This window comes from Dipodomys spectabilis, unplaced genomic scaffold (genome assembly GCF_019054845.1).
Source record: "Dipodomys spectabilis isolate Male_0828 unplaced genomic scaffold, ASM1905484v1 ptg000190l, whole genome shotgun sequence".
Lineage (NCBI taxonomy): Eukaryota > Metazoa > Chordata > Mammalia > Rodentia > Heteromyidae > Dipodomys > Dipodomys spectabilis.
Genome location: NW_024870867.1, coordinates 2,043,980 through 2,057,545, shown reverse-complemented (window position 1 = coordinate 2,057,545; position 13,566 = coordinate 2,043,980). Strand labels below are relative to the sequence as shown.

At 36.0% G+C, this 13,566-nt stretch overlaps 1 protein-coding gene across 1 annotated transcript; it reads right to left on the bottom strand.

The window, feature by feature from the left end:
• Window positions 1-12,359: 12,359 nt before the first annotated feature.
• LOC122121561 (MOB-like protein phocein) lies at window positions 12,360-13,277 on the bottom strand. The gene has a single exon (XM_042695812.1). The coding sequence runs from the start codon at window positions 13,275-13,277 to the stop codon at window positions 12,600-12,602; it is 678 nt and encodes a 225-aa protein (XP_042551746.1). The 3' UTR covers window positions 12,360-12,599.
• Window positions 13,278-13,566: the final 289 nt, after the last annotated feature.

Genomic DNA, 13,566 nt, shown 5'->3' with positions numbered 1-13,566 from the left:
TCTAATCTTCGATAAGGGAGCCAAAACAATAGAATGGAAGACAGACAGCCTCTTCAGTAAATGGTGCTGGCAAAACTGGTTAACTATATGTAGAAAACTAAAGCTAGATCCTTATATATCACCCTGCACCAGAATCAACTCCAAATGGATCAAAGACCTTGAACTCAAAGCAGACACTCTGAAAACATTACAGGATGGAATAGGAGAAACCCTGGGTCTCCTCGGCTCAGGCCGAAATTTTCTGAATAGAGACCCGGAAACACAACAAATCAAAGAAAGGTTGGACAAATGGGATTGTATAAGGTTGCAGAGCTTCTGCAGGGCAAATGACATAGCTAGCAAGATCAATAGAAAGCCCACAGATTCGGAGAAGATCTTTACTAGCCATACAACGGACAAGGGTCTCATATCTAAAATATACTTGGAACTCAAAAAATTAAACCACCCAACAACAAATCCTCAAAGAAACAACTGCCCAATAAGTAAGTGGGCGAAAGACCTAAAGAGAAGCTTCTCTGAAGAAGAAAGAAGGATGGCCAATAGACACATGAAGAAATGTTCAACATCCCTAGCCATAAAAGAAATGCAAATCAAAACAACATTGAGATATCACCTCACTCCAGTTAGAACAGCAAAAATCAAGAACTCTAACAACAACAGATGCTGGAGGGGATGTGGACAGAAAGGAACCTTACTTCATTGTTGGTGGGAATGTAAACTTGTTCAACCACTTTGGAAAGCAGTATGGAGGTTCCTCAAAAGACTCCACATAGAGCTCCCCAATGACCCAGCAATCCCACTTTTGGGCATTTACCCAAATGATCACAAACAAGGCCACACTAAAGCTACCAGCACAACTATGTTTATTGCAGCATTATTTACCATAGCTAAGATATGGAACCAACCCAGATGCCCCTCAGTAGATGAATGGATCAAGAAGATGTGGTATATATACACAATGGAATTCTATGCCTCCATCAGAAAGAATGACATTGCCCCATTTGTTAGGAAATGGAAAGGCTTGGAAAAACTTATATTAAGTGAAGTAAGCCAGGCCCAAAGAAACATAGGTCCCATGGTTTCCCTTATTTGCAATATCTAGTATAGGTATGAGTCAAGCGGAAAAAGTCAGAGAATGTGATGTTAGGAAAACGAACCCTCAAATAGGTATTTTAATGTTTTTGTTTCTTTCATGCATGTGTTTCTAACGCATTTATAATATTATTTCTTTGTTGCTTTGTATGTCCCTCCCCCACAGTGTAACCCCTGCTTTCACTATATTTGATGTCAGTATAACATGTGGAGGAGACGGGGACAAACAAGTCGTTTAAGGATTCAGGTGGACCTGTTGCAACAATGAGAAGTACAAAATGTCATGTCAAAACCAGGTTTACAATGTCGGTGGGGGGAGGCAGGGGGGGTATGATTGGGTGGGGGGGAGGGGGGAGGCTGGGAAGGGAGGTGAAGGGTAAACAAAGGAGGAGGCTGCAATGCTTGGTAAGAAATGTATGCATTTTTCTGCCCATGTAATTGTAACCCCTCTGTACAGTATGTTCTCAAATAAAATTAAAAAAAAAAAAAAAAGAATGGAGAAATTTAATTTTGTAAGAAAATTGAGGACAGAGGTGGGGCAGGGAGGGATGTGGGAGAATGATGAGAATGGTGACACTGACAAAATGCACTGTATCCATACAATGATGAGTTGAATAGTAACTCCTTTGTAACACTTTTTAAAGATAATACAAACATACTTTTAAAAGGCCTCAGGTACAATGTTACTACTTAATGAAACTGTATCTTATGTGTTAATAACAGTTTTATTTTCTGGATACTACATATGTTTTATAATATACTAATATACATGTTTGCAATCATATTGAATTGTAAAAAACAAAAAGGAAGAAAGAAAGAATGAATGAACTTGGGAATTAAGCTAGATTAGAAGTGGGTTCTCAATGTCATTTCAAGGATAAAGAGGATAATGGTCCTAGATAGCCAGGCTCCAACAGGAGCAACAGGGGAGGGTCATGTGGGGAACCCAGAAGTGATGAGAAAACAGTAAAGTGGTGAAGCACTGCCTCCTACATTGTCTCCTCACCCTCTCACCTTCTTGAAGCTATCAGCTGTATGCTCTGTAAAGCACATTCCACTCTTCAGCCTCCAAATAGCCACTAATCTCTGTTTCCAGGTACTGTTTCTTAGCAGTAAAATTGAATCATAATAGCTCCACTATTTCTACTCACCTACTGTCACATTTTTTGCCATCAAATGACTCACTTTAGTGTCTTTGCTACTGTTTGTTTGTTAGCTGGTTTGCATTTGTTTTTACATGTTTACCTCAGACATCACTACATCACACCCACTTTTTTCAAGATATTTATTAAGTCCTAGCTCTTGGAAAACTTTCCCCAAACCTCACAGAAGTGGTTTCTTCTTCAAAAGCCTTTATAGCACTCTGCTTTACTGAGAATCAAGGAAAGAAAAAAAGATCACGTATAAAATTAAAATAAAACCTTAGAGCTGAAGAAGATAAGTTGCCAGATTAAAAATATTCATGAGTTTTCCAATAGAATGTATTAAAATAATTCCATATGCCAAATTCCATAAATTAATTAAAATAATTAAAATAATTAAATATACATTATTTTGAAATTTCTCAATAGCACAAATTCAAAGATATTTCTTCTAGCCATATAACTCACTCACAAGTAGATACATATTGCCAGAAATAGCAAAGCTGAAAACTGTACAAAAAGGTTTGGTTATTCTAATAGAAAATAATGTTCAGCCTAGGATCTATACCAAGAAAATTAATAAGCAAATGTAGATGGTAAATAAATAAATCAGTATCAAGTGTGCAAGGCCAAAAAAGTATATTTTCTAATTTATAAACATATAATTTAACAAGTCAAGTATTAAAGGAAGGAAGAGGAAGTCCTGGAACTCAGAAAACAGAGGCTCTAGCTAGTATTTCAGGGCAGAGAAACTATTGTTCACATCAGTGTGGAAGATCTACAAACTCCCAGAGAGAGGATTCTGGAGGATAAAGTTGACAAAAATATAATCAGTAATACATATATATATAACTTATATATTGGATATATAATATATGTATATATATAATATAATTTATAATGTATATATGTACATGTTTGTATATGCATATATGTATATGTGTGTATAGTTATATATGTATATACATGTTCTGTAGTATGAGAAATAATTGCTTGTGTCGAGTTCTTCATGATTTGAATTTCTCCTAGGTTAATGCATATTGACAACAACACAGAGATTTAGCTGGGATTGGTGACACATATCTGTAATACAATACTCAGGAGGCTGAGTGAAGTCTAAAAGATCCCAAGTTCAACATTTCGCTAGGCTACAAAGGGACTCTGGTTTAAAAAAAAATAAATCTTTTAAAAGCAGTATTTGGAATTTAAGCATGTTAACTCCTTTTGTGTTTTTTTAAGCCTTTCATTTATGTTAGTCTGTTGCAAACATTTGAGACAAGCCCATAAAAGCAAAATCTAAGGCTGTTTCATTTCCTATGGCAATCATTTCAGGAAAAAAAAAATCTCTGGATGTTGACTTGAGAGGTCATGTCCTCATAAATTTAGGGAGAAGTGAGTCCTAAAACCGAGGTCCAGGTCAAAGGTTATGTTCAATTTCGACTTCTTTGGGATTCATTTGCATAATGAGTCTGCAAAATCACACTGAAAGTCTCTTAACTTCCAGATTGATTGAAATCAAAGAATTCAGACATCTGTCTACATTTGTATACACACAAACTGGTATAAACCAGTTTTGATCATATATGTTATTCAGCTTTTATTTTACTATAACAGATATCGAAGATCAATCAAATTATATAGAGTTCAATTTATCTCAGTGTTCTATAAGTTTCTGCTAATGACCAACTGGCCTTTTGAGGAGGTTCATACCATTGCAGAAGAGTGTGGTGAGCAAAACTGCTCCTTCATGGCCAAAGCTAAAATGGGAAGAGACTGGAGACCCACTTCCCTTTCCAACTCTGCCCTAAGTCTTCCTACTTAAAGAGTCACCACTTTTTAATGGAACCAAGAGCTGGAGACCAAGCCTCAAAGACACAGCCCTGCAGAGACATTCCAGATGCAAGCTATAAAGCTTGCTATTACTCTGTTTACTTGCATCACTGAAAATCCACTCAGGCACAGATCATTTACTGCTTGAATAGAAATGATGGAAATTTACATTTTAATCTCTGTTATTTTGAAATAAAGAGCAGATGAGCATGCAATGATATATTCACTGAAAGTATTTGAACTTCAAGTCATATGCGTACCAAAATTTTCCACTGTTGATTTTAGTTAGAGTTAACTCCCTAATCATATAACTGCCAGATTTCAATTAGAGATGTCTGAAGTATTTTGTAGAAAATGTTCCCCATTTGTGCACCAGTTCTGCTATCTATCTACTTCATGCCTCTCCTTTCTTCAAATTCCAGCTCCTTGGAATTCACCACTTCACTTTCCTCACTGATGCTACTGGCTGTTCTCCTGGCCATACTCCCTTAATCATCCATGACATTAAACATGCAGGCAATTGTTTCCTTTCTCCTTTCCCCCTTTCATTATTTGTGAGAGATTCTAAACTAAGGTGTCTGCCTCCTGATATAAATATGCTTCCTTCCTTCCCCTGTAAGCAAGACCTGTGGTAACTAACCCAGAATAACAAGAATGATGGAATGATACTCTCACCATTAGGTTGCATGTGATTATGATATGTTCTGTGAAGAGATTACATCTCTCTGGGCCTTTATGAGCCAAGTATGAAGATTTGAAGTATTTGTGTTGAGGAATAGGGTCATTTCAGGAGCTAAGAGAAGCCCCCAGCCAAAAGCTATCACAAAGTTGAAGACTTCAGCTTCCCAACTTAAAGAATCTGAGTTCTCTCAGCAACTTTGTCACTTTTCCCTATAGTCTTTGAGATGACACCCAATCCTGCTGACACCTTAATTGCAACTTTGTGAAACCTACAAAGCAGAAAGACTTAACTAAACCATGCTTGGACTCCTGATGCACGGCAACGGGGAAATAAGAAATGTGCATTGTTTTACCTCATTAAGCTTATCATAATAAGCAACCATAGAAAATTGATGCAAAAAATACTGCTGAACATACTGAATTATTGCATTAACTATATAATGTATATAATGTTCATAATATGTATATTATATACGCTATACCCAATATATAATATATACATATATCCCAGCAATATTGAATGTTAATCTGTATGTAATTAGTATACTATTGGCAGTACATATATATATTGCATTCATATATATTATGTATTGTATATAATGCACATACGTAAAAGGGCAGAGGTATGGCTCAAATAGCACATCTGCTAAGCAAATCTGAAGGCCCTGAGTTCAAATCCCAATATAATGCATATATAATGTTTCATATACACATACACATCAGTTTTTAATATATATGTGTATATTTACATATACATATATAAGTGTTTATATATACATACAACAAACACAAACCAATTTGGTTTATTTCTTTTTTTAATATTTTTTATTGTGAAAATACTGCACAGAGGGGTTACAATTACATGGGCAAGATAATGAGTACATTTCTTATCAAGCATTGTAGCCTCCTCTTTTGTTTACCCTTCCCAACCCTTCCCAGCCTCCCGAAAATATAATAAAATTTTGTTTCATTTTACTGTAGTCACTTCCATGATACATGGTCAATTATACCACCAACAAAACCTCCACTTCAAATGTTCCACTTTGAGGTTAACACTTTCCATTCTGCAGCCAGCTTGTTCTCTGATTCCTTGCAGCATTTTTCCAACTAGGCCTCCAGCTGTCACAACTTATTTCCTCCTGCCTGTCATCTCTGCTCTCTATTTTCTTAGATGTCATAAGCTTTATGTTAATCATGCCAGTGAAACTAGTTTTAGCACCATTGCCCTATCTTCCTTATTGTGTTACCAGTACCGTTGTGAAGCCAATTATATGAGTAGTTCAATATTACTGCAGAAGTTCATACAATAGGAAGTTACTGGCATCCTAAAGCTACCTGAAACCCCTAAATGAGCTATGGCCCAGCCTGTCCATCATTTCTTCGCATAATCTCCTTTCTTCTCTCCTGAATAATTATATTACATTTACATTCCCACTCTACAGACCTTTTTAAAATGCTAATTTGATATGAACAACAGAGAGAAAACAGACTAAGTTTTACAGGAACTCCTAATTTCCCTTGAAATATAATGATTTACCATATCAGATATTCTAATGGTGAGGTAGTACTAATGAAATTGGAGGCAATGATGCTTGATAAGAAATGAACTCATTACCTTGCTCATGTAATTGTAACCCCTCTGCATGGTATTTTCACAATAAAAAAAACTTAATTAAAAAAAGAAGAAATTTAAACCTAAGCTTCTGTGTGGCAATACTAGCACCTGGGAGACCAAGGCAGAAGGCTGATGAGCTATAGGACAGAGTAGTTTATTTGGCAAGTTCCAGGCCATCCTTGATCACATATCAAGGCCTTCTTTTAAAAGCATATGCATTTAAAAAGAAGCAGAAGCCAGTACCAGTGGCTCATGCCTGTACTCCTAGCTACTCAGGGGGCTGAGATATGAGCATCACACTTTGAAGCCACCCCAGGTAAAGTCTGTGAGACTCTTATCTCCTATAAACTACTCAGAAAAAAGTCAGAAGTAGTGCTGTGGCTCAAGTGGTTGAGAGCTAGCCTTGAGCAAAAGAAGCTCAGGGACAGAACCCAGACTTTGAGTTAAAGCCCTGGGACCAGCAAAATAAGAGAAAAGAAAAGGAAAGAAAAGAAAAAGAGAAGGAAAGACAAGAGAGGAGAGGAGAGGAGGAGAGGAGAGGAGAGGAGAGGAGAGGAGAAGAGAGGAGAGGAGAGGAGAGGAGAGAGGAGGGGAGGGGAGGGAAGGGGAGGGAAGGAAGCAATTAGTTAGTTAACTTTGGTACTTGAACTCCCTTTCTACTTTCTCAGACCTTGCCAATAGCCTTGTGATTCAAATGAGGTTTTTTTAAAATTTGCACTGGAATTGATAATGTCTTTTAATAGGATCAATCTTATTAGCAGATAAATTATTAACCCTCTGCTACAAAGCAAAACTAAGTGAAGAAAAAGCCTTCCCTGACCCCATGTCTTAGGTTCTGTTTTTTAATTTCATTCCTTTCTCACTTGGAAAGACAGTATGCTCACTTTACTGCCTTGCTTCTCATTCTACTTTTACCCAACCTCAATTGATCTCTGGTCACATACACTTCACAGAGATTGTATTTGTTATTGTACACCTACCTCCAAATTGTCTAATCCATTTCTCAGGTCTTAGCTTTTGTGACCCAATACCATTTTTGTATGTGTATGATAAATGACAATTACCTTCCTTGAGGCTTTCTTCTTGGCTTCTATTATATCACATTGTGTACTCTCACCTCCCAGCCTACCCTTTCTAGCCCCCATCACTGACTGGTCCTTCTTCATCCAGTTCCTCTTCCATCCAGGATGCACAGGAGTCTAGTATGACACTGACACACAGTGTGAGGATACTAGATATCTCCTTTGTGATATCTCCTCAGAGACATGATCACTGGTGATTTCTTCTATAAACTCAACTTTAACTCTAAAGTTAAACTCAACTACAAAACTTATGATACCTACAAACTAAAGTCTTATCATATTATTCTACTCTGTTATTTAGCATCAACATGGTGTGTGGCAATCCACACACAGGGTGGTTGAGGCAGAAGGATGGTGGGAAGAAGGCCATTAATAGATATGATTTGATTGGAATTTGTTTCCTCACACAACCTATTCCCTAAAAACTGAGTCCCAAGTATCTACAATATAAAAGTATGTCATTTAAATCTTAAGGGTGAGTTCGTAAATGAATTAATATATGCCTAAATAATGGTAATAATCATTTCTTCCACTGAAACTAGCAAACACCTCGGTTGCCTCCGCATAACACTTATTGTATATTTTACAGGTTGTATGTCAGAAAGCTGACCTGTGTGGAAGCATGTAAAGTGTCCTTGTTCTTTGGTTTCTGATCAAATTTGGCAAGTTGGAAGCCCAGACTGGAAAGGGAGAGGAATGGATTTGGAATTTTTTTTCTAAATCTTTCCCTGTTGGATTTTTGGGGGTCAGTCTGCATTTCCTTAAGTCATTTCTGTTTTGTCTCAAAAAAAAACCCTCTTATTCTCTCTTTTTTTAATTTTCTGAGCCTAAAGATGATAACCATTTTGCTGTTACTAGACCCAAATTGCTGCTTCATTTTTTATATTATTCACTACATCTTGTGCCTATGTCTGTAAATTACCACTTCAGCAAACCATTCTCCAATTGTCATATTTTGAATACTTACATTTTACTGTAACTTTGATGAAATATGAAGTTTTTACTGAGTAACCTCTTAATGCAATTCTCATACACTCCCGTGCTACCATTTAACTGCAACTGGCTTTAGCATAGCTTCACATATCCACACACAATTTCTGAGTGACTGACAAGAGTCACCTCAATTTTGTATGCTTTTATAGAGCAGGAATAATAGGAAAGAGGGAAAATCACAAGGTATATGAAATGTAGACATACTGACTGTAAGCAGAGCTTAAACCAGTGCTAGGATCCAGGAAATATCAGATATTGTATCCTGTTATCCTTGAAGTTGTACAGCTTTAACTCCATTTTAAAGACAAGTTTTTCTGCTCTTCTGCAAACATTATTTTAGCTCGGCACTGGGGACTCATGTCTGTAATCCTAGCCACTCAGGAGGCATAGATCTAAGAATGATGGTTCAGTGCTAGCTGGGTCAGGAAAGTTCATGAGACTTTTATCTACAATTAACCACCAGAAAACCAGTGCTGTGGCTTATAGTGGTAGAGTGCTATACTTGAGTAAAAGAGTTCAGGAACAGAACCCAGGCCCTGAGTTTAAGCCCCACAATTGACAAAATGAAAAGAAAAGAAAACACTATTTTATTCATGCATAATGAAAATTGTTTTACAGATAGTAAGTCTACCTTGTTTTGTGGAATTATTTTTCTAGACAAAAACTCTAAGATGTGTCTTTCCAAATTTCCTGCTTTTTAAATAAGAGTTTTACATATCCAAAAGCACATTTGAATCAGAATGACACAATTATTGACATAACCATAGAAAAGTTGTAAGGTCTTTGAAGATAATGAATCATTTTAATCTCTTAAAGTTGTTTTATACAAATCAAGAATCTATGTTCAGGCATTTATTGTTGTAAACAATAGAGCTGATGTTAAAGCAGAATTGTTCATTTATTACTCACTCCTCAGAAATACTTATTTATAACATACATATACATCAGATGTCTTTTCAGTGAAGTTAACATGATTTTATCATTTTATTTTATTTTTATTTTTTATTAATGTTCATTATTGTGAAAATACCATGCAGAGGGATTACGATTACATGAGCAAGGTAATGAGTACATTTCTTGCCTCCTCTATTGTTTCCCCTTACCGTCCCTGCCCTCCCATCTTTCCCCCACTCCCCACCCATTCCCCTGGCCAAAGTTGTAAATTTCGTTCTTCGACATAACATCTTGTGCATCTCATTGCTGAAATGGGTCCACCTGTATCCCTATTTAAACAATTCGTTTTTCCCTTCCCCTTCCCAAATTATACCAACATCAAATACAGTGAAAACAAGGGTTATACTGGGAGAGAGACATACAAAGCAACAGATGCTGGAGGGGATGTGGCCAGAAGGGAACCCTACTGCATTGTTGGTGGGAGTGTAAACTTGTTCAACCACTTTGGAAAGTAGTATGGAGGTTCTTCAAAAGACTCCACATAGAGCTCCCCTATGACCCAGCAACTACACTTTTGAGCATTTACCTGAATGATCACAAACAAGACCATACTAAAGCTACCAGCACAACTATGTTTAGTGCAGCATTATTTACCATAGCTAAGATATGGAACCAAACCTGATGCCCCTCAGTAGATGACTAGATCAAGAAAATGTGGTATATATCCACAATGGAATTCTATGCCTCCATCAAAAAGAATGACATTGCCTCATTTGTTAGGAATGGAAAGACTTGGAAAAAATTGTATTAAGTGAAGTAAGCCAGGCCCAAAGAAACATAGGTCCCATGGTTTCCCTTATTTGCAATAATTAGTATATGTTTGAGACAAGGAGAAATGGTCAGATAAGTTGATGTTAGGCGAAATGAACCCCAAGATAAGGATTCAAATGGTTTTTCTTTCTTGCTATTGTTTCTAGCATGTTTATTTTCTAGCATGTTTATTTAATACTGTATTTTGCAATCTGTTATTTAAAGTGATATTGAAAATAAACTCAAAACTTCTTTTACTGTAAAACTGTCCACCCACATCTTAGTTCTCATAGGTATACAGATTACATAACTGGAACATAAATATCCCAAACCATTCCCCTTTATATGATATCCCATTCCTTTCTCAGTTCTTGTGCTATTTTCCTTCTTGCTACCATCTTATAGCCATTGAAGAAACTATTTCATATATCAATTTTTGACTGATTTTCAAAGGAAGTTGTGAATGATGTTGAAATCACAATACTAACATTCATGAAAATATTGCATGATTTTAAAAAGTTAATTTTAGCTCTAGGAGTGTAAAATTAAAATAGCAACTTGATAATATCAAAATGAAACCTCTTCTAACAATTATTATAAAGAGAGGAAACATCCATACAAATCACAGTAATAACTTACTTTTTAAACTTTATTCTGGGGAAAAGGTGGACATTCATAAATTTCAAAGCAATCTCCTTTGTAACCATGAGAAAAGAAGATTTTAGAAATTGAGTTCCTATTATGTAATTTTCATAAAAAATTTGAAAAATATAACAAAAATTTAGGCTTACCAACATAAACTAAATTTAAATATATTTTATACTACTAAAACAAAACTATATTTTCAGTATGATTCATATACTCAATAAGGTAACATATTAAAATTGCAGAAAAATAGTTGTGTATACCATTTTACAATTTCCTATTTCTAGAACAAATGTCATAGACCCCCAATTTCTTCAGTGCAGAGTTTCCAATTCTTACTTAAAATTGAACCTTAGGGATTACTCAGGCATGACTGATACACCTAAACAATATCAGGCATTCAATACACACCATGTGCCTTTGAGTTACCTGACAAATGACAATAAGGTTATACTGAGTGAAGCACAGACGCCATTGCTAACTGAATATTTGAGGACTGCATATGGTTATTGTCATAGTAGAACAGAACTCTTGTTCAATATCCTGTCTGGGAAGCAGGCTACCAGATGCTTCCCAACAAGGGCAGAGCCACCCATGATGCAACTGGATGGATATGTAATTCTATAGCCTTGAGAGAAAACACCTCATCCTGGCCCCAGTTGGTGGGACACTCATACTCTGTTGATTTTTCTAACAGTACTAATATCATCAAATAATTCACTTTAATGAACTTTTCTATCACATAAACTTCACCTTTCAGGTGCCAGCAATTTTTCTATAATTATAAACTGCCACAGTGGGAAAGATTAAGTTGTTCTGAATGAATTGCTTTTCTCCAATTTTATAAAAAGGATTATTTTATTTAAATATGAGGTGGAGTTTTATCTCCCTATACATTCATATGTACATATATATGTATATATGTATGTGTATATATATGCATACATATGATGTAATATTCTGATTTACTATGGAGCAGAAATAAAATAGATTCACGTGTAAACTAAGAAGATATATTTACAATTGAGCAGTGGCCATACAATATATAAACTATAGAACGCTGGCTTCCACTGCTACAACAAAAATGGTAAAGTTGATAGCATTCAATACACATTGTTCCACATTGGTGGAGCAAGCATACCAAAATCCTTGATATGACTCAAGACATCTAGTTTCCCAATCCTGCCCCCTGCTTTGACTCCCACTAACTCAAGATGAGCTCTGGAAAGTCAAATACACTTCTGAAACAGCCACCTACTCAGAATGAACACAGGAAAGACATACATGTACACTCTCCAAACTAATCACATAAAATGCCCACTTTAGTAAGTTTGCCACCAAACTATTCCAATTCAAACAACCCCAAATTACAATGGAATCCAAGCCTTGGTTTTTCTCACCAAGGAAGCTTCTGATTCTCCTACCTTTGAGTGTTTGCCATATGTGATAGTGAGTGACTCCTAGCTACTAGTAGGTCTAAATAGACAGCCTCAGTTGCAGGGCAAATAAAAGGATGGGAATAGAGATATCTTTTTTTTTTTAACCAAACTGTAAATTCATTTATTAACAGGCATTATAAACAGATAATACTAATCTTAGTTAAAAACCGTGAGTGCCATACCAGTGAATATACAGCTCATGAATAACTTAAAAAGTATTTCCCATTTTAAAAGGCGACATATAGCATACAAAATTCTATACTAGACAAAGAAGCTGTAATATGGATACATGATTGATGTGTCTAAAACGATATATATATATACAGTACATAATTAATGTTAATTATGTGATCAGTACTTTTTTCTATGATTCCCTTCATGCTTCACTTTCCCCAGAAACTGAATTCTGAACTTCCTCTTCTAAAATTGGTACAAACAGGTTATCCTTGGACATCAAATTATACTTCATCACAAATTTAGTAAATCGATGACATAGAAATGTTTCATTTTCATATTCATGGAATATCTGCCGGTGATGAAAGTAAGCATGTGAAAATATTCTGTAAATCCTACGACATACTGATCCTAGTTTTGCTACAGATGATTCTTTTATGTTAACCCTGCTGGGAAAATATTTATTGCTATTCAGAAGACATGCAGCACCATCAAGTGCGTGTCTAGTATAATCTATAGCAGGACACTCTTTTGGAGTTTTATGAGCTGCACAAAGCAAAATCCATTGTTCAGTTGCTGTCATTTGAGTACAAGTATCTGGATGGCATTCACTCTGAAGTTTGACAGCAAGTCCGTTTAGTTCAAGGCAGAATTGCCTTAAGTGTTCATACTTCCATACACCTTCATCTTGGCCTTCAGGTGGTTCAAGAATTTTGTCAATATTAGAGCAATCTGCCCTTATGTTCTGTTGAATATACTGCTGAACAGCAAGTGTACTGTCCATTTCATCAAACGATTCATCAGGCCAATTATAGAAATCCTGTGCCTTCGTGCCCGGCCTATTCCGCCTCAGCACTGCCGTTCCCTCCACCATGACCATAGTGCCTCGGAATAGAGATATCTTGTGTGGTAAAAAATATACTCAATAATTAATTTTCAACTCAATTACACGTTTTCTTGATGCCATCTATATAAAAATATAGAGTTTTAATCTTCCCATGGCTTACATTTCTTTAATATTTACTAAATAGTTTTGTTAAGTGCTACTACCATATTTGATTTGTGTCCCTTTCTATTTTAAGCCACAGGTTCATGTTCCCTTGGCTCCAATAAACTGTATTCACTTTTAAGACTGATAGGCTACCATGAGCTCCATAGAAAATATTCTA